Source organism: Mauremys reevesii, linkage group 27 (genome assembly GCF_016161935.1).
Source record: "Mauremys reevesii isolate NIE-2019 linkage group 27, ASM1616193v1, whole genome shotgun sequence".
In the NCBI taxonomy this organism is placed as follows: Eukaryota; Metazoa; Chordata; order Testudines; family Geoemydidae; genus Mauremys; species Mauremys reevesii.
Window position 1 is genome coordinate 5,363,423 of NC_052649.1, and position 20,774 is coordinate 5,384,196.

Genomic DNA, 20,774 nt, shown 5'->3' on the forward strand with positions numbered 1-20,774 from the left:
TTCCGCTCAGATCCACCCGTGCTGTGTGACATCCACACCCACGCAGCGTCCCTCAGCACCCCGGGATACAAATTAACCAGGGACCTGACACTCTTGTCTCCTGGGAGCGTCGCCAGCAAACGTCCGAGTGCGGAGACTGGGGGAAGAACATACCTGGGATGTCAGAGCAGGAGAGGACCTGACACCGGAGTGGAGATGCATCCCTTGCTCACCCAATTTGATGGCGTGATTCCAGATTTACTCTAGCTAATTTGATGGAGTTACTCCAGATTTACTCTGGGGTAACTGAGATCAGAATCCGTCCTAGCACCTTTCCTCTCCAGTGTGATGTGAAGCACCAGCAGCCCCATGCAGAAAGCACAACGGTAAAAGCCAATGTGCCCACACAGGGATACCTAGAGAGGCACACGAATGTGCTCGCAGTGGGTAATGAGCACCCACAGCTCCAGCTGAGGACAATGGAAACTGCAGGTGCTCAGCACCTCTGAAACCAGGCCCTTGATTTAGGTGCCAAACTATGGAATTGGGTGCGTAATTTTAGGCAGCCGTGTTAGAAATTGTTGGCCAAAAATCTGTGCTTGAGATGGGCCCAAACCTACTTGCAGAGCCAAATACCCTGTACTGTTGGGGAGGTTTGAAATCCAAGCCTGGATCCAGACCCCACGTTTTGCAAACAGCTCCAAGCCCTAGTAGACGTCTGAGCCAAAAAACAGGTTCCAAAAGTCCCTCAACTTTGGGGGTTTTCCCAAACCTGGATCTTGATGCTGCTGCCAGATCCCATCTTCGATCAATAACTCAATTCCCCCCTGTTCTTTCCACACCAAGATCACCCTAATCCCCCTCCCCCCGGGGGATCCCAGTTATACACACGGTTTGATACGTTCAGAAATGAACGGGAAACTTCGCGTTTGCATTTTCGGTCCCAGAATAGGAGAGAGATTTGATTGGAACAACCTCTGTTGGTGAACGAGACAAGGTTTCAAGTGTGCACAACACTTGTCTGCAGGGCTGGGAAACGCAGAACAAGCTCTGTGACAGCAGGGACTAGGGAAAAACCACTGACACCAATGGAAAACCGAAAGCAGAGGGAATGCATCCCCGCTCGATGAGAGGATGCATGTGAAAGCGAAAGAAAGAGAGATGCTTTGAGACAGAGGCAGATTTCCAGGTGGGAATCATGACAGTGGGAATAAAGCAGTTTTTATTAGCTATCCACGTACAGTTTGAGATACAGAAGCTGGTGAGAAGGGCAGCACAAAGAAAAGATTAATCTGTAAGCAGACAGAGGTCCTGTAACTCGGGTGGATCTCAAGGCTGCACCCAAGGAATAGCTAGTAACCAATCACTGCAATCGTTTGCCCCATGTAGTTCCTTATTATTGTTTCCTGGAGTGCATGCTAGCATTCTAGCCATGTGCACACAGACTGACTTTCTGGTGCCTCTTCCAAACTCTTCCATCCTGCAACCTGTGCTCCTCTCTCCAAGTTCCATGCAGGTTGCTACAGTTATTATGGAAAGACACTAGCAGATCTGGGACCAGCTACCACGGGTGGCATAAACGGAGCCTTTCCATCTGGGCTTTGTAAAGGAATGCTGAGCAGGACGTGCGCTGAGCTGAAATTTAGGCCAGGCTTGAGCATCCTAACCCAGGAGCTGTAAATGGATGGACCATCATTTCAGTGACACAAAAATCAGGCCCATGACACTAGATTCAGCAGGGTAGTAAATGAGTGAGGCTAAATGGGCCGTATAAGAGAAGTGCAGTGTGTCAGCCAGCCAGCCTAAAGTGAAGTGAGGTGAGACGCGCTGTTCTAGGGAGCAGCCTGCTTTCTCGCTCTCTGTTTTTTGGGCTCTTGTGGGTTATCATTCTGAATTCTAAGATATAAAGTCATGCTACGCTGCAACCTTCCAGCAGGCGTATTTCTGTCTGTGTCTAAGTTCTCTGTGTGCACGCTGTGAACATATAACAACTCTGCCCAGCTATGTTCTAGTGTGATATGCTGCCTGTTGCAGTGATTACAGACAAGGGTGAGCTATTACGATTTGGATCTGGGTCTCAAACAGCCCAGAAATTTAGGGTGATCGGGGGTGAATTTTCATCTGATTAGTGACCGATTCAGCCAAACCCTAGCTAAGTGGCCTCCTGTTTCAAGACCTTTGTTTTGTGACGCATCCAGGCAACCACAGGTCCTGGTACTGTAGCGATAAATAAAACTTTCTGGCTTCATTCTCATTTATACTCAGGGTCTGTCTATACGGCCATCAGAGATGTGACCGGCAATAGCAGTGAAGCCATGGCAGCATGCAAGGGACCCTAGGTAGCTAGCCGGTGCTGCCACAGCTTCACTGTTACTCATACCTAAGCTAGCTGAATTAAAGCTAGCTCGCGTACGTCTATACGAGCTGCAATCACCCGTCTGCAGTGTAGACAGAGCCTGTGGCCCCTCTACACCAATCCATCTGTGTAACCGGAATTGAAGTGGCAGCAAACGACAGCGACATCCATTTTAAGTCCCATTTACACAGGCGCAGCGACGTCAAGGGGCCTTAACGTAAGCGAGAACCAGGCCCAGTATAATTGCTACGAAGGGAAAAGGGATTTGTTCATTCATAAAAGCTGAGGGTTAATAAAGGAATAAGCTGAGTTCTGACTGGCGGAGTTCTCCCCACCCCCTTCCCCCGTCAGCTGTTCAGCAAGAAGCCTGGTCCTTGCAGATTCCATTTGCAACCAATTTGGGCAGCTTCAGGAGCTCCGCTCTGTGATTTAATTAGGACCATCTGCCACTTAGCAAGGCCACTTAAAGTGCAGTTAGTCAGAAAAGGGAGAGACACGGAAAAGTCTCCATCCTTTTACTTACAAATGGAGGGGATCTAACGTGGCGTCCCTAGGGGTACGTCTACACGGCAAAGAAAAATCCGGGGCCGTGAGTCTCAGGGCCCGGGCCAACTGACTTGGGCTCGCCAGGCTAAAAGTAGCGGTGTAGATGTTTAGGTTTGGACTGGAGCCGGGGCTCTGAGACCCTTTGCGCTCGCTGGATTTCAGAGCCCGGGCTCCAGCATGAGCGAGAACGTCGTCCCTGCTTTTAGCCCCGAAGCCTGAGCCAGGCGCTGAGATTCATTGTCGCAGGTTTTTCTTTGCAGCGCTGACATACTCTGATTAGCACAATGCAGAGCAGGGGCCCTTTAAACGGGACCTGATCCTGCCCTCGATCCCACGGGCATGAAACTGGAATGACGGCACAGAAATTAATATGGTTACTCCAGATGGACACAGGTTAAGATGTACATTTCAGCAGAACCTGGTTCTCAGTGCTCATCCTATGCTAAAATTACCCCTCAAACCTGCCGCTAAGGCCCTGTGTGGAACGTCTCCTTTGTCATCTGCCTTCTCTTCCCAGGTCTCTTGGGTCCCCCCCATTCTTATCTGGACCTGATTTTATTGCCTTGGGGTTGATCAGCAAACTTGACATCCAGCCGTCCAGCTACAGTTTGAATTTGCACCCAGCAGCCAGCACTCGAGTTCCAAAGCAGAGGGGTGGCCAGGGTCTCAGTGGTTAACTGACACACTTGTTTCCAGGTCTGTGCCATGCCATGAAGCCAGTCACCCCTCCCCTACCGGATGGCACTGGAACGCGGGGGCAATGGATGAAGACTGCTGACTGTGGTCTAATTCAGCGCTAACACCCAGCGGGGGGACAAGGTGTAAAAAATCCGCCACAAGGCTCACGAGAGAAAGACAGAGAACTGGTGGGCCAGTTCGTCTGCAAAGGGCCTGCTGCCTTTCCGGTTCACGTGCCACCCGTCTCCGTTATTTCTCCCCCCCTTTTGCAGTTATCACAGGGTCTGTCCGAATGCCGGGGGAAGAGGAGGGGACGTTTTTTACACCTCGGCTCTAGGGGAAGCTGGATTCTCAGGAAGGGGGTGGGGCCGGGGAGAGGCGGAGGAAGAGAAGGCGTCAGAGGGAATCCGAGCGTAGAGCACAACAAGAGGAATAACAAAAAATAAACCTTAGGACTGTCGAGCGGAAGCTGCGGCTTGGGGTGCAGAGGCGGCTTGGTCCCGCTCAGAGATGACCTCCTGGGAGCATCAGCCTCACCCTGTCCTGAATCCACGGTCCTGGCATGCCAGCAACTGTGTTCAAGATCCCCCGAGCCCTCCTTTAGCCCTCTGTCATCCTGAGTCCCCAGCTGTCCCAGCAGCTCTCTCCGGAATATAAATTCAGCTGACGGGTGGATATTGATTTCATTAATGGTCATCTCCAGCTCACGGATAGTTTCTTCAAGGCTGTCCAGTCTTTGGTACGTGCATTCACAAATCTCGTGGCTGCTTAGACTTGCAAAGCCGAGAGGAGACATTTCTTCTTTGGTTTTGCCTTCTAGGTCCGGTTCGTGCTCTCTCTCTGCTGGGGACCCTCCGGTATTCAAGACTGCCTTGGTCTCCTCTCCATCTGCAAGTCGGTCTAGGGTTCTCTGTCCAGAGGTGGCTCTGTGCTCACTGGATCTCGATGAAGCACTGAAGTGCTCCTCAGGAGGCTGTATCGTGAGTTGTTCAGACACCTGGTGGTTTGGATCTTGGCCTGGGAAAGATCTTGGTCTTGGTGTTGGACACTTTGAGGCTGGACAGCCAGTGAGGTCTTCCCTTTGCCCCTGCTTGCTAGCCGCACGGGGGTCTTCAGAAGCGGGGGGCATCCCCTCCAAGCTTGGCTTGGTCCTCCTGGCTTTGGGTTCTGGGACAGCGTCGTGAAATCCCACGGCCGCTTTAGACCCTTCGCCTTCGTCAGTGATGGAGGAGACCTTCTCGGAACCCACTTCAGGGTCCACGGCTTCTTTCACGAGATCGACGAGGGGTCTGTCCTCCACACGGACAACTGGCCCGTAGGCCATAGTCTCACAGCTGCCTTCCTCTCCGGCATTCAATGTCCCAACCTTTTCTCCTTCCTCCTCAACCAAGGGGTTCCCTCCATCCTTTGACAGAGCCTGGGTCGGGGGGGTTGTTACTACGAATGCTCTCTCTCCTTCTGGAGCACCTCCAGGGGCCGACAGAGCCTGCTCTAAGAAATCAGATGGCACCCGGATGAGAGAGTTTTCCTCTCCTTCGGCCTGGTTCTCAGGGTTGCTTGGCAAGATCCCCAACCCCTCCAAGTTTCTCTCGGTTTCCGCCATGGCCTGTGTCGGCTCAACATGTGGAGATCCTTCCATTCCCACCTCTCTGGTGCTGGACTGGTCAGCGCACTGACGGCTGCCTGTTTCTGCAGCCACCTCCAGCTCTGCTTCAGGCGAAGGCGGGTCAGACACCCACTCGGTGAGCACAATCTGAGGGAGGGGGACAGCCGGACTGGCTGGAGAGGCCGATTCCTATGGAGAAAATTCAGACCAGTTAACAGCAGGCGGGAAGTGGGAGAAGTTTACCGTGCAAATGAACAGAGCTGAGTGCTTCTTAGAAGGTACCTGCCTAGCCTGGGCTGCCAACTTCACAATCCACCCACTGGGTCTATAATCCCAGACTATCCAGCCACTTCTGCAGCCCCTGAGCGCTGGGCCATGCCTGACGCAGAACAACTCAAGAGGGAGGGCTTGGTTTCAGTAACCTCTTTGGGGCATGGTGACTTAGGCACCTCTCGATGCCGTTAGAGGCCCACTGGACTGTACAGTGCACCTGGGTATGTGAGAGGAGCCAATGGGAGTTAGGCACCTAACTAGCACAGCTGCTGCCCTGGGGAACACGTAGCCAACGTGCTGTTTAAAGAGCCTGCCGACAGAGCTGAAATCAGGGTTAAAGACGCACTGCGGAGGAGATGCAGTGGGCCGCGGGTCCCTACAATGAAGAAATCCCCAGAGAAGGAGCCGAGTCAGCCTCTATCCTGCCCGATACTATAACATTAGAATATCAGAAGGGCCAGGCTGGGTCAGACCAGTGGTCCGGCTAGCCCATGGTCCTGTCTTCAGAGGGAATGAACAGAACAGGGCAATTATCCAGCGATCCAGCCCATCGTCCAGTCCCAGCTTCTGGCAGTCAGAGGCTAGGGACACACAAGGGGTGTGTCTCTGACCCGCTTGGCTAATACATTCTGGAGGCAGAGGGGCCTGGGACCCCCCCCCTGAGCTGTGCACTGCAGGGAGGTGTTAGTGTTTTCAGGGGTAGGGGATTCTGGGCTAGCAGCACTTGCTTTGTCTGCAGCTGGGGGCTAGCAAGGGACTCTGCCCAGGCCCTCCACACCCCCCGCCCATAGCGCTTACCTGGACTGACAGCTGGCGGCTGGAGTCTGTTCCAGCATCGGGCTGGCTGGCCGCTGCAGCCTAGTGGCAGAACAGGGCAACAAGACGGGTTATTCTGCTCCTCCCGCTGGGCCTGGCTGGGGCCGCCCCATTTCCCGGGATTCGTGGTGTGGGAACGGCCCCGCATGGGGTGCCCCGACGCAGCAGGTCTCATTCTACCACCACCCTCTGGGGTTCTAGGATCCAGCAAAGGCAGGTGGGGGGAGGAGGGGAAAACGACAAGGCCAGGCACCGACATCCAGGACCAGAGCTGGGCCTGAGCCACCCCCCCCCCAGGATCTAAACACTCCTGCCAGAAAGAGGCAGGGGCTGGCGGCAGAGACTCCCTGGGGAGCAGCTTCCACACCGCCCCCACCCAGCAGCTGGAGATTCAGCTCCCTCGATTCCACACAGCGCACGCTGGGCAGGAAAGGCAGCACAGAGCCGCCGGTCTGGCGCAGAAGGGGAGCGCGGCTGCTGGTGTGCGGGAGTGGGACACGGCGGGAGATGGGACTGCAGAAGAGGGAAAGAGATCGACAGACAGAGAGGGGCAGAGGGCAGCAGGACAGCCGGGGATGGGGACGCGCAGGGCGGCATCACGTCTCCTCTTGGTACAGTGGAGCTCCTTGGCTGCCATGCTCTGAGCCGTGGGCCTTGCCAATGGCTCCCGTCAATAAAGGGCGAGGCGGCGGCTGGGCGCGGGGCATGTTTGGGGATGCTGCCCCCTGGCCAGCTCCTGGAGCACCTCCCAGCACGGAGCCAGGGGCAGAGGGTGAGTCCCAGGTTGGTTGGATCTGACCCTTGTTCGGCGGGGGACAGCAGAGGAGGAGATGAGCCATGGGGAGGGAGGGCGGATGCCCAAGGGCTCCGCTGACCCAGCTGTTTGGGTTGCAGGCAGGATTGGCCCCTAGGACTGGAATATGCCGGGAACCGTCTCCTTCCATCGGAAGAGAGTTACTCTCTGCAGCAGCGACTGGCTCTGCGTAGCACTGAGCCGGGAGCGGCCTGGAGGGGCCCAGCTCTCTTGCCGGCTGGCGGGATCCCCAGGGTGTGACGGCCCTTGGGCCTGGAAGGATCATGCCCAGGGCTCTTGGGCAGAATCCTACCCTCTCCCCCGGTCCCTTCCCTCCCTCTCTTCGCCCCGGCTCTTCCCCACCCCCAGGCTCGAGGGTCCAGCTCCCTCAGGCCCATCTTCTCCCCTCTCTGTACCCTCTGCCCCCCCCCGTGCCACGCCCTCTTCGGCTTTACCCCCTTCCAGCCTCCCGCTTTCTGTGCTCTCGCCTGCCAGCCAGCCCTCGGTCGTCTTCTCCCACCCACACCCGACCCAACGGGGCCATCGCAGGTCCAAGCGCCAGACCCTGACCCAGTGGAGAAACCGGGTGTCTCCTACCACTGGCCACCCGGCTAGGCCCCTGCACAGCTCAGACCAGATCATGAGCCAGGGGCGAGGCCATTGTCCCCAGGGCACGACATGCATCGCCCCCCAGAGCCCTCGTTCCAGTGAGGCATCCTGCGTGCAGTGACGAGACCCTTCCATCCCCCTCCGGTGGGAGCTGGCACCTCCTCCACACGCACACCTGTGCCCCACCCACGTGGGTGCAGAGCCTGGCGCCAGGGGCTGTCGCTCTGGTGGTTAGTGCTCAGTCCCGTGCTGTCAGTCCAGCCCGCGCCAGCGTCGGGGAGTGATGTGGGGGCTGTGAGGAGCCGTTAGTTTGTTAATCCGGAGAGCGCGTGAAAGGGGGGAGCCGACGGGCCGGGCGGCCAGGCAGAGGTGCAGCGGCAGCCAGCCGGGTGGAAGAGGGAGTTGCGATCGGGCACAAGCTGTTACCTTCCATCCTTCGGCTGCCAGCGCGGCCCCATTGGGCCACAAGTCTGCGGGAGCGGGGGAGACGGCGGCCGCGAGCCGGTCGCAGCGGAACTTGGGGATAAATGGGGAGCCAGAGCTTCTCTGAAACACCTGGGGAGTCAGAACACGGTGGGTTGTGCAGCAGAAATCAAACGCGCAGAGGGAGCCCCGGGCCTGCCGCTCCCTAGCCTGGCCTCGTCCTAGACGCGCCGACGCCAGCTCGCAGCGGCTCTCCTCGGCTGTGCACTGGTGTGGGGGTGTTAAAGTGACAGCTGGAAACCTGGCCACAGAGACGCTCCTCCCCTGGAACGACGTGTGCCCTGTGGCGTCCGGCCTGTCCCCTGGGGACGGAGAACCCCGGCCCAGCCTGGGACGGAGCCCGAGGGGAACACAGGGTCTCTGGTGGCTCTGATTCTGGGACAGGGAGCTCGTTTCTCCTGCCTGCCGCTCTCATCACGGCCTGGCTCATGCACTCCCCTGGCACTCGGTCCGATGGGGGTGTCTGCAAACGGGTTTCAAGCAGGGCTGGACGCCCAAACTAGATACTCGGTGGGGTTTGGACCAGGGAGCCCCCGGTGCTAGCCAGCCACGGGGGAACTCAATAGGACCCAAGAAGTGTCCCGGACGTCTAGCCCTCGGCTCTGTCTGATGTGTGGAAATGGGGCAAGCGCCAGCTTTCGGGGGAGATTTCTGGCGCCCCCCAGGACACGGTGTCTGAATGGATCGTCTCAGGGTACCTGGACTTCCGGGTTTCCATCCCGGGCGCGGGGACTCCAACCTACCCTTCTCTGAACCTGGCAGAGCTTCAGAGCACCTGCCAGGTGGGGCTACACTCCAAAACCGGCCGGAAGCCTGGAGTGAAGGGGTGGGGTCGCTCTGCCAAAGCCCGGTGCCCCCCCCCACACTGAGCCTGCTGGGCCCCCGGAGGATCGAACCCACTGACTGCTGACGAGCCCAGCTGTCCCTCCGTGAAGCCAGGAGCGGAGACGCTAGGACCAGACCACTACCCCGGGTACACTGTGACCTGATCGACTGCCCCTCCCCAGTGCCTCCCCCAGGCGGCAGTGCTTCCTTGCCTGCGTGCCAGGGGCCCGAGCCTGCTTCTGGTGATGGCAGTGCTCCTCCTCCTGAGCGAGTGCAGGATCGGGCCCAGGGTGACTGGAGGGGGGGGTCATTCTGGGCGGGCTCCCGTCATGTGTGTCCCTCCCACCCACCTCCAGCTCGGCGATGATCCGGTCCTCCTCGTCGTCGTCCTTGATGGCGGAGGCGATGATGGGCGGGGTGGACGCGGGCCTGGTGACCTCCGACACCGTCCGCCTGAGCTTCACCTGGGGCTTCTGGGACTCCAGCTCCTCCGACTCCGCCTTCTGCAAGGGCGAGAGGGGGCGGGGGGATCATCCCTGGGCGTCCGGGGCCGGCCGGGGCTTCCCGCTCCCCGCCCCCCCCGGGGAGCCCGCCCCATACCTTCATGAAGCTGGAGTCCTTCTTGCTGGTGACGATCACTTCGCCGGTGCGGGTGGTGGTCAGCCCGTGGGAGGAAGGGAAGCTCCGGCGAGGAGGGGGGGGAGGCGGCGATTTCGAGGGCTTCTCGGTCCGATACCTGGGGACTGTCAGCTCGTCTGGGGAAACAACTGGGCCGTTAGAGGCAAGGCCCGGCTCTTCCCCGATCCACCCCCCCCAAGCCAGGGACTCTCCTACGGTCGAGCGGGGCACAGCGGAATCCCCAGGGGTCCACAGCTCAGGCGGGTGTGGGGCAGCCCAGCCTGGGGGGTTCCCCCACCTGTGAATGTGCCGGTGCAATAAGGAAGGACGTGTGCTCTTTGGGGCGTGGGTGTGATGGGAACATCCCTGTGGCTTTTGCAACAGGGCAGCGGCTTACGTAGGACACGCTGATTGCCTCTGGCTCGGAGGGCCTGGCTGCTGACCCCTTTTGGGTCGGGTTACAGGGCGCCGGGGACCTCACCCGTAGGCCCCAGCGCACGGTCGGCCACACAACCGGCCCTGCGCAGCCCGAGAGGCAGACGTGCCTAGGGCCGGGCTAGCCATGGATCAGGGATCACGGGACCAATCCTGCGAGGTGCTGATCGCCCTCCGCAACCTGAGAGGGTGCTCAGGACCTTGCAGGAACGGGGCCCTGGGTGCATTAGTAGATCTGGGGGCAGCTTAGCCAGCACCATGAGCTCTAAAATTCAGTCCACATTACAGGCGGTGGACAGAAATGCAGCAGTTCCCATACCTGGTGCAAAGCCCTTCCAATAGGGACCCGTTGGTTAAGGCAGCAGGGAAACCCTCCGAAACCGCATTCAACCCCCCTGATGCCAACCCAGCTGAGTTTCTAGGCTCACCCGTGTTTCCTGCACGGAGCACGGTTCTCCACCAGGGAGCAGCGCGGCGCTCAGAGCAGGTCCTGCTTGCAGCTTGGAAGAGCTGCCAGGGGCTGGTCTGAACTGCAGATGGTCCTAGCAGGCCACATGCCAGCATTGGGAGGGAGAGTCTCTTGCACTTCCCAGGCTGGCCAAGAGAGGGCGCTGCAGCCTCAGCCATCCTTATAGATTTGCTAATGGGGGGTGTGTGTGTGTGTGTGTGTGTGTGTGTGTGTGTGATTGTAACACCAGCCCTGCAGGGGTGCACTACCTGTGCCCATGCTCATGTCCCCCTCAATCCCTTTCTGCCCGAATTCCCCAGCTGATGGGCCGCAGGGAGACGGCTGCCCCGGCCTGGGAGGGGATAGGTTCAGAGCTAGCATCCCGCAGGAATCGACGCAGCAGCTGGGTGTGAGCAGAATCCCTAGGCTGCACGGCCCTCCCAGGGCTGGGGATAGAACCCAGGCGTCCTGACACCCCACTAAAGCCCACTCCTCGCCGAGAGCCTGGTATGGAACCCAGGAGTCCTGACTCACTGCGGGTAGCAGAGAGGCTGAAGAGGGGTGCGGTCTGGGGGTGCGACTTGGGAGGGCACCTTCAGAGCTGAGGCAGAGGTGTGTTACCAAGGGCACCCCTGGTTTTTGACCACCCCTTCCCCCGCTCTGCCCTGTCCCCTACCTGAGCCCCTGCGGCCGTTGGGGTCGATTTTGGCGGTGGCTTTCTGTGCGTGCTGCGGCTTGGAGGGCTTGTGCTCCGGCGTGGAGGCGGCGCTGCCGGTGGCCTGCTTGTGCTTGGCGGCAAACTCCAGGTCGGGGATGGCCTTCATGAGCTCGGCCTGGGTCTCCTCCAGGAGGCGGTTAATGTCCTTGGCGCTGTACTGGGTCAGTGCTGCCCTCTTCTCCTCCCAGTCCCGCTCGGCGGCCTGCCGGCAGAAAGCAGAGCTCGCTGCGGCTTGCATGGGGGGTCGGACCGGGGGAGCCTTCCCCGTCCCAGGGAACAGGTGGCACCCGGACGAGGATCTGGGGCACTCAGCTCCACCCCCAGCTGCACAGAATCCCGGGGTACAGGCTGGGGGGCTCTGGGAGGAACCCCGGGAATAGCTGTTCCAAAGGGTTTGAGTCACTAGAGGGTTTCATACAGTCTGTGGCCAGAAGGGATCATCTGGGCCAGCGGTTCTCAAGCTGGGGGTCGGGACCCTGTTTTAATGGGGTCGCCAGGGCTGGCTTAGACTTGCTGGAACCTGGGGCCAAAGCCCCGGGGCAGTGGGGCTTGGGCGTGTTCAGGCTTCAGCCCCCTCTCCTGGGGTCCTGTCATAGTTTCTGTTGTCAGAAGAGGGTTGCGGTGCAGTGAAATTTGAGAACTCCTAATCTAGGCTGACCCCTGTATAGCCTGGGCCAGAAAACCTCCCGCACACGTCCCTGTATTAAGCCCAAAAACTAGTTAGACCAAAGCATTTCACATCCCAGGAGACGTGAGCCACAGGCAGGGACCAGGAGAGAGAGAGGGGCCACCCAGGCCCCAGGCCTCGGCGCCGGCTGGGAATCAGTGAGATCCATCTCGATGATCCCAGCAGGTGACTCTGCCTGCAGAGGAAGGGTCCCTGCCACCTGGATCATCCTCACACCCCCTCCTGTAAGCTGGGGAAATCATCGCTGGGGAAACTGAGGCATGAAGAGGGGAAAGCAACTTGCCCAAGGTGACAGTGAGTCAGTGGCGGAGGTGGGGATGGCACCTCGGAGGCCTGATTCCTTGTCCACTTTTCTCTGCTCACACTCCCCTCCTCTAGCTGGGAACAGAGCCCAGGAGTCCTGACTCCCAGCCCTGCCTGCTCTAACCACGAGCCCTCACTTCCGTCTCTGAGCTGGGGACAGGACCCAGAAGTCTTGACTCCCTGGCCTCCCCTTGCTCTAACCTCTAGGTCTCCTTATAAATAGACTCCAGGACTAAAGGTTTAACCCAGCACTGCCCGGCTTTTCCAAACCAATTTCAAAGAGGCCCCAATCAATAGTCCAGGGCAGATTCTCTCCCAGAGGATTCTCTTTCGGCTCACGCTGAGCCGCCTCATGTCAGAGCAGCCCCCAGGCTGCTCTATCCTGTGCAGGCAGCCAGCGGGGGAGCTACTGAGCAGCAGAGAAGACAACAGCTGCTTCAGTGGGGAATGTTGATAGGTGGGGAGATGGCGCCCCCTACAGCACACACCCCAGAGTGACAGGGCTGATTCAAGCCCTGCAGTATAAAAATCCCGGAGCACTTTATTCTCAGTTCCTAACAGGGTTGGCCTGCAGGCCTGGCCTTGAACCTCTCCTGGGTGTGCGACAGGCCAGACAACACCGCAGGAGCGCCAGGCTCTCCCCCGACCCCAGCTCTCACCTCCACGGACACGGCCTTGTCCGCACTCCTCCTGCCGGGCATCTCGGGGCCCGTCTGGGTCTTGGCCGGCACCATCTCCGGAGCCCGGGAGGGGTTATTGCTCTTGGGGGGCTGGGGGCCGCTCTGCCCGAAGCCCGGCGTGCCCAGGGTATCTGTGGAGGCGGTCAGGTCATGGAGGTTCATCGGGGGGCTGGTGGGGACCTCGAAATCCAGACCCTTGCTGAAATCGGTCTCTGATGCCACCTTCTTCGGGGACTGGCTCAGGTTGTTGGACGGAGCCCACACGCTCTCATCCACTTGCCTGCCAATGGAACAGAGTTCAGAGGTCCCCATGGGGGGCTGGGGAGTTGGGGGGCTGGGGTGGGGGTGGGGGCAGCGCAGCCAGGAAGTGCTGTAACCTGTTGCCAAACACATTTTCAACCACATCGAACAGTTCCGTGTGGGTCGATACATTTATCAACAACCGCCAAATAATGGGGCGTTTTCAGTTTTCAAAACAAACATTTTTCTTTTTTTTTTAACCAAAAAAGGTTTTTCAACCCCCTCCCCTCCCCATCCCGCTGTTGGGTTTGGGTTTTTTTTGGTCAAACGCACACACAAAATTTCACAATTCAAAACTCAATTGAAATTTCCCACCAGGACTAAATTGTCCTTTCCCAGGCAGCACTAATGATCATCGTTTGTATTCCAGTAATTACTGGGGTGCCTAGAGGGTGTGATGAGCACCCGTCGTGTTAGGTGCAGTACAAACCCAGAACAAAAAGGCAGCCCCTGCCCCAACGAGCTTCCACTCGAAGACGAAAGACAATGAGCGGATAGAGACAGACGGACAGATGGGGCAGCTCAAGGGACCTGTGAGATTATTCTGATCGGTGCATGGAGAGACACCAGGTATTGAGGTGCCCAAATCCCTTGGGAGGATCTGAGCCCAGCTGCCCAAGCACCGTCAGGCGCAGGCTTCAGGGCAGAGGACGAAGAGCGGCTGTGGGCATGGATACGGGGAGCGCCTCCCATGCCCGAGAGAGCAGGAAGGGGCTGGCTGGGAAATTTGACAAAGGGGTGACTGAGAATGGGATCGTTGGTGGAGCGGAGAGAGGAACCAGACCCCTCCCTCTGCCCCAGCAGGGATCAGGGCCCAGGGAGCCGGGACCTGCCCTGGGGTGGGGTAGCAGGACTCCCCTGTGGATCCAGGCTGGGAGGGCACACCAGGATCTGGGCCCAGGGAGCCAGGACCCGCCCTGGGGTGGGGTAGCAGGACTCCCCTGTGGATCCAGGCTGGGAGGGCACACCAGGATCTGGGCCCAGGGAGCCAGGACCCGCCCTGGGGTGGGGTAGCAGGACTCCCCTGTGGATCCAGGCTGGGAGGGCACACCAGGATCTGGGCCCAGGGAGCCAGGACCCGCCCTGGGGTGGGATAGCAGGACTCCCCTGTGGATCCAGGCTGGGAGGGCACACCAGGATCTGGGCCCAGGGAGCCGGGACCCGCCCTGGGGTGGGGTAGCAGGACTCCCCTGTGGATCCAGGCTGGGAGGGCACACCAGGATCTGGGCCCAGGGAGCCAGGACCCGCCCTGGGGTGGAGTAGCAGGACTCCCCTGTGGATCCAGGCTGGGAGGGCACACCAGGATCTGGGCCCAGGGAGCCAGGACCCGCCCTGGGGTGGGATGGCAGGACTCCTGTGGATCCAGGCTGGGAGGGCACACCAGGATCAGGGCCCAGGAGCCAGGACCCGCCCTGGGGTGGAGTAGCAGGACTCCCCTGTGGATCCAGGCTGGGAGGGCACACCAGGATCTGGGCCCAGGAGCCAGGACCCGCCCTGGGGTGGAGTAGCAGGACCCCCCTGTGGATCCAGGCTGGGAGGGCACACCAGGATCTGGGCCCAGGGAGCCGGGACCTGCCCTGGGGTGGAGTAGCAGGACTCCCCTGTGGATCCAGGCTGGGAGGGCACACCAGGATCTGGGCCCAGGGAGCCAGGACCCGCCCTGGGGTGGGTAGCAGGACTCCCCTGTGGATCCAGGCTGGGAGGGCACACCAGGATCTGGGCCCAGGGAGCCAGGACCCGCCCTGGGGTGGGGTAGCAGGACTCCCCTGTGGATCCAGGCTGGGAGGGCACACCAGGATCTGGGCCCAGGAGCCAGGACCCGCCCTGGGGTGGGGTAGCAGGACTCCCCTGTGGATCCAGGCTGGGAGGGCACACCAGGATCTGGGCCCAGGGAGCCAGGACCCGCCCTGGGGTGGGGTAGCAGGACTCCCCTGTGGATCCAGGCTGGGAGGGCACACCAGGATCTGGGCCCAGGAGCCGGGACCCGCCCTGGGGTGGGGTAGCAGGACTCCCCTGTGGATCCAGGCTGGGAGGGCACACCAGGATCTGGGCCCAGGAGCCCGGACCCGCCCTGGGGTGGGTAGCAGGACTCCCCTGTGGATCCAGGCTGGGAGGGCACACCAGGATCTGGGCCCAGGGAGCCAGGACCCGCCCTGGGGTGGGGTAGCAGGACTCCCCTGTGGATCCAGGCTGGGAGGGCACACCAGGATCTGGGCCCAGGGAGCCAGGACCCGCCCTGGGGTGGAGTAGCAGGACTCCTGTGGATCCACGCGGGGCGGGCACACCCGGTTCCGGGCCCACGGAGCCAGGACCCGCCCTGGGGTGGAGTAGCAGGACTCCCCTGTGGATCCAGGCTGGGAGGGCACACCAGGATCTGGGCCCAGGGAGCCGGGACCCGCCCTGGGGTGGGTAGCAGGACTCCCCTGTGGATCCAGGCTGGGAGGGCACACCAGGATCTGGGCCCAGGGAGCCAGGACCCGCCCTGGGGTGGGGTAGCAGGACTCCCCTGTGGATCCAGGCTGGGAGGGCACACCAGGATCTGGGCCCAGGGAGCCAGGACCCGCCCTGGGGTGGGGTAGCAGGACTCCCCTGTGGATCCAGGCTGGGAGGGCACACCAGGATCTGGGCCCAGGGAGCCAGGACCCGCCCTGGGGTGGGTAGCAGGACTCCCCTGTGGATCCAGGCTGGGAGGGCACACCAGGATCTGGGCCCAGGGAGCCAGGACCCGCCCTGGGGTGGGTAGCAGGACTCCCCTGTGGATCCAGGCTGGGAGGGCACACCAGGATCAGGGCCCAGGGAGCCAGGACCCGCCCTGGGGTGGGATAGCAGGACTCCCCTGTGGATCCAGGCTGGGAGGGCACACCAGGATCTGGGCCCAGGGAGCCAGGACCTGCCCTGGGGTGGAGTAGCAGGACTCCCCTGTGGATCCAGGCTGGGAGGGCACACCAGGATCAGGGCCCAGGGAGCCGGGACCCGCCCTGGGGTGGGGTAGCAGGACTCCCCTGTGGATCCAGGCTGGGAGGGCACACCAGGATCTGGGCCCAGGGAGCCAGGACCCGCCCTGGGGTGGGGTAGCAGGACTCCCCTGTGGATCCAGGCTGGGAGTAGCTCACCTGCGGATCTGGGCGAGGGTGTCTGTCACGGTCTTGCAGCGCTTCAGCAGGCCGTCCAGCCGGTGCGGCTCCTCCTTGAGGAACTTCACGGCCTCCACCTCCACCCGCAGCACCACCCGCATCTTGCTCTGCAGGCTGGGGAAGTGAGCTGGGCGGGGGAGGAGCAGGGTCAGAGCAGGCCCAGGGAGGCCCCTCCCCGCTGCATGGGAACGCAAAGCCCTGCACCCAGAGACACACCCGGCTCTGCCTTGCCCACGTCTGCCTGGCATGGCTGGGAGAACGTAGGGGAAAACCCTCCTCCCCGTCCGGCCTAGGAGAAAAGCTCCCGTGATTGCAAGCGGCAGCTCATGGGCACTCCCTGTGCAGGCAGAGCCGCCACAGCCCCTGCCATGGGCACAGCCCGCCACGCACACGACGCAGGGCCAGAGCACCTCTGCCTACTCACGCAGGGTTACCGTACGTCCGGCTTTCCCTGAACGCCACCTCTTTTCTGGCCCTCCAATCTCCATCCCGGGGGATTTCTGACATAGGGACAAATGTCTGTCATTTTCCCTCACTTGTCCTCTTCCCCTCGCCTTCAGAGCTGGGCGGCTGGCGAGCAGCGGCTGCTGACCGGGCACCCGGCTCTGAAGGCCGTTCCGCAGGAGTAAGGGGGGCCTGGGATGGTATTGCCACAGAAACTGTCCCCCCTGCCTTCCCCTGGCAGTGCCCTCTCTTCGGGACCTTGAAATACGGTAACCCTGTACTCACAGAAACACCTAGAGAGGCGACACTGGGTCTAGCGCTTCCTTGCTGCCTCCTCTCTCTGCGGCTCTGAATTTTCTCCTGCTTCCCACGCCCCCACCCTGACCCAGCCAACCCCCCACCAGCCACACGGTTCAGATGCTCGGGCAGCCTCCCCCGGGTGGGAGGAGGCTCCTGCTGTTTGTTACGTTCACCCTGAGCACAGGGCGGCGGTTACACCCCCTCTGCTCGCTGGGCTGTTTGTACCCTCTCTTTCTCGCTGTCGGGGCTGGCCAGGGCTGTCACTGCTTCCGGGGTGACGGGCGGAGCTAGTGGGTCAAACCTGGTTGAAAGTGGGGCAGCAGTAACTTGTTATCTGCACTTGTGGGAGAGGGGCACCCGCCATGGGCACGGGGAGCCTTGACCAAGGACGTGCAGCGAGTCGGTGGCGGGGCCAGATTCGAACGCAGGGGGCTCCTGGCTCCCAGCCTTGTGCTCCACCCATTCGCTCTGGCTGCCGGCCACCTTCCGCATCCACGTGGCAGGCGGGGGTGATGGGGGAGGGGCGCTCTCCCTGGTCGATCTAAAGGCCAGGCAAAGCCCAGCCCCCTGTCTGCTGGCCGTCCACTCCCATGCCCTCCCATGCCCTCCCATCGCTCCCATGCCCTCCCATCGCTCCCATGCCCTCCCATCGCTCCCATCGCTCCCATGCCCTCCCATCGCTCCCATGCCCTCCCATGCCCACGGCAGCTCTTAACACACCTACGCTTAGCAGCTGGCTTGGCTCCGGGAAGCACAAACTCTGCCATGTTCAATGGGGGTTTTGCTACAGGAGGGGAGGGGGACTCCAGCCCAGAGATGGGCCATGGCAGGGGGGGGACGGCTGAGCGCAGGCCCCTGGCGGCAGGGGAGGCCGAGGCAGAGCCACAAGCGCCATGAGCTGTCAGATCCACTCAGGCGGCGTCTCCGGCACTCCCTCTGACAGCTAGCAGAGCAAACTGGGACCCAGCCACGCAGGCAGTCACGTGGGAGAGCCGCAAACACACCGGCAGGCGTGCGGCCACACTAACACACAGGCAACACACAACCCAGACACGTGCAACCAGCCCGCAGCCCAAATACATGCAAACCTGCAACCCAGAGACGTGCAAACACACAGGCAACACACAACCCAAACATGCAGGCAACACGCCACCCAAACACAGGGAGGCAACACGCAACACACACACACACACACACACACCAGCTCACGCAACCCAAATACATACAAACTCACAGGTAAACATACGATACAAGCATGTGAACACACCAACGCAGGGAGACACACACAAACCCAGACATGCAAATACACATACAACCCAGACATATACAACTCCCAAACACATGACTCACGCAGCCAAACTTACACACCTGGTAACCATCTGGTTCACACATGGGACATATGCAAACTTCCACAGACAACAAACCAAACACACACGTGTGTGCAATTCCAGGTTCACGTCTGCCAGCTCCAAACCACAAGCCAACCCCACAATAAAATCAAAGGTCCAAACGCCTTCTGGGTGAAGCTTTGAAAGCTGCCTAAGGGGATTGGACGCCTGGTTCTCATTGGTTCCGCTGGGGACTGCGGATGCAAATTGCACATCGAGTACATGCGGACACAGAAACACCTGTAATTGTCGGCACATATGCCCCCGGGCACAGCCTCCTACATAAACTAAAACAACAAGTGCACCTGCAAACGCACACACAAACCATCCTGAATACGGAGCCCGGCACACACACATCTCCACGGCTGCCCCGCATCCACCTCCACACAATCGCAGAAATGGAGGGCGGGAAGCGACCCTGAGCCGTCATGAAGCCCAGCCCCCGCCCCCGGCGCTGAGGACCAAGCAAACCTAGGCCATCCCTGACGGGTGCAATTGAATGCGCTTGGATAGCATTCAGGAGTGCAAGCTAATCGTGCCCATGATCCTACCAGCCCCCAGACCTACGCACTGCTGGGTCCCCCCCGGCCCTCGGCCCTCTCTTCTCACCGGCCCCCTCTCACCCTTCAATTCGGTCAGCGTCTCCCCCAGCTGTTTCAGCACCACGGCCTTCTCCTCCAGCTCCTGCACGGGGACGAGCCGGTGATTGTCCTTCTGGATCTTCTCCACCGACTTCTCCAGGTCACTGGAAGCACAGCGTGCGAATGTCACTCCCCCGTCCTCCGCGCCAGGCCGGGGCGAGGGGGAGCTGGGGGAAGGGGAGCAGCTGGGCTGGATCGGTGAGTGCGGGCAGGGCTCCTGGGGCACGCACGCACAGCTGGCAGCTCAGGCCCCGGGCTGTGCCCGTTGGGCCGTTAGCAGCTCTGGTACCTATTCAGGATCAGGCACCGGCACGAAGGCCGACTGGCGGCCTCTCCGAACTGGCCCACTGGTGCTATGGCCAATTTATACCAGCTGGGGAGCTGGCCACACAGACTTGAATTCCCAGAGCCGTTCCCAGGCCCACTCGGAGAAGGCAGAGCCATAGGCAGAGTCAGGGACAGGCACAGGGCGCCCCACCCCCCCAATCCCGCCCTCACTTTAACTGCTGGGTGATTAGCTCTTCCTCGTTCAGGTAGCGGAGCCGCTCCTCCTCCACCAGGCTGCGCTGGCGCTGCAGGGGGTCCTCCTGCTTGCGCATGGTGTCCGTCACCCGCACGCTGATCTCCGTCTCCGTCCGCCGCAGCATCGTCTTCACCGTCTCCTGGTTCTGCAGCTGTGAGGTCAGAGAGGCGGGGTGGGGTGGGGGGACAGAGAAGGGACGGGAGGGCGTGAACTGGGGATACTTCAGGGAGCACGAGGAAACGGAAAAGCCGACCGATTCTGTCCCCGCCCCCCAATACAGATCCGAACACCCAGAATGGCAATGCAGGGCAGGGGGAGCCAGGACTCCTGGGTTCTATTCCCCGTTCTAGCCGGGAGTGTGATCTAGTGGTTGGAGCAAGGCACGGGGAGCCAGAACCCCAGCTCAGCAAGGGAGTCTTTCCTAGTAGAACAGGAGACAGGGAGCTCCCGTTTGCACATAGGAGGGCGAAGGGTGGGAGGGATTCAAGGCTGGCTGGGAACCTGGGGGGCTGCCACCCAGCAGCCAAGTGCCCTGACGAGGGGGGATTCCCCAGGGCCATGCGTGTGAGGTGCTGACCCCATCTCTGGGGATAACATGAGGCTGTCACTGCATGGGGGAGAACGTGGTGGTGGCACTGGGGGGGACAAGTCGATTACACATTAACCCCCCAGCGTGACAGGTGGGTGCATCTCAGCCCTAGCACACAGGTTGGGGGGCTCGCCGGGGATCCCCTTTTCCTCTGTCCCACTGGAGAGCAACCAACCACCCTTCATCACGACTACCAGGCCGGCTCTTGTGTCCACCCGCGGGTCAGCCTGGAAATCAAACAGCTGGCAAAGATGGTTCCCCAACCCCTGCACTCTGCGTGCTTTCCCCGGGCAAAGCCACCGGGCTCGGCCCTGCTGGTTCTCCTGGCAATCCTGGCTGTGGCAGGGTCTGCCAAGGAGGGTCAGGGCGAGACAGACACAGGGGTGGGTGGGTGTGGCACAGACTGGACTTTGATCTCTGACGTATTTCCCAGGAATCTGGCCGATTGACGGAGGGAGCCGGGCTCTGGGAGGGCGTCAGCCGTTCTCCATTCCACCCGACTGGACCGCTTCCCCCTCCCCCATCTCTGCCGCACCAGCCGGAACCGCCGCTCCCCCCAAATCTGTCCCTAGTAATTAGCTTTGGCGCTAAACAAGGCCAA

General features: G+C 60.6%; 1 protein-coding gene across 15 annotated transcripts in view; it reads right to left on the reverse strand.

The window, feature by feature from the left end:
* Nucleotides 1–20,774, reverse strand: part of SRCIN1 (SRC kinase signaling inhibitor 1) — a 168,849-nt gene that overhangs the window by 7,564 nt on the left and 140,511 nt on the right. For 11 of the 15 annotated variants that reach the window (XM_039516601.1, XM_039516600.1, XM_039516604.1 and 8 more), the window contains 10 exons: nt 19,560–19,735; nt 19,044–19,165; nt 16,268–16,415; nt 12,834–13,134; nt 11,142–11,385; nt 9,565–9,719; nt 9,315–9,467; nt 8,083–8,211; nt 6,237–6,296; nt 4,008–5,354 (listed from right to left, as the gene is read on the reverse strand). In XM_039516601.1, coding sequence (XP_039372535.1) covers nt 4,008–5,354; nt 6,237–6,296; nt 8,083–8,211; nt 9,315–9,467; nt 9,565–9,719; nt 11,142–11,385; nt 12,834–13,134; nt 16,268–16,415; nt 19,044–19,165; nt 19,560–19,735 — 2,835 coding nt within the window. Of the gene's footprint in view, nt 1–1,178; nt 1,654–4,007; nt 5,355–6,236; nt 6,297–8,082; nt 8,212–9,314; nt 9,468–9,564; nt 9,720–11,141; nt 11,386–12,833; nt 13,135–16,267; nt 16,416–19,043; nt 19,166–19,559; nt 19,736–20,774 lie in introns of those variants that run through there. The other 4 variants (XM_039516615.1, XM_039516616.1, XM_039516608.1 and 1 more) reach the window with 3 other exon arrangements.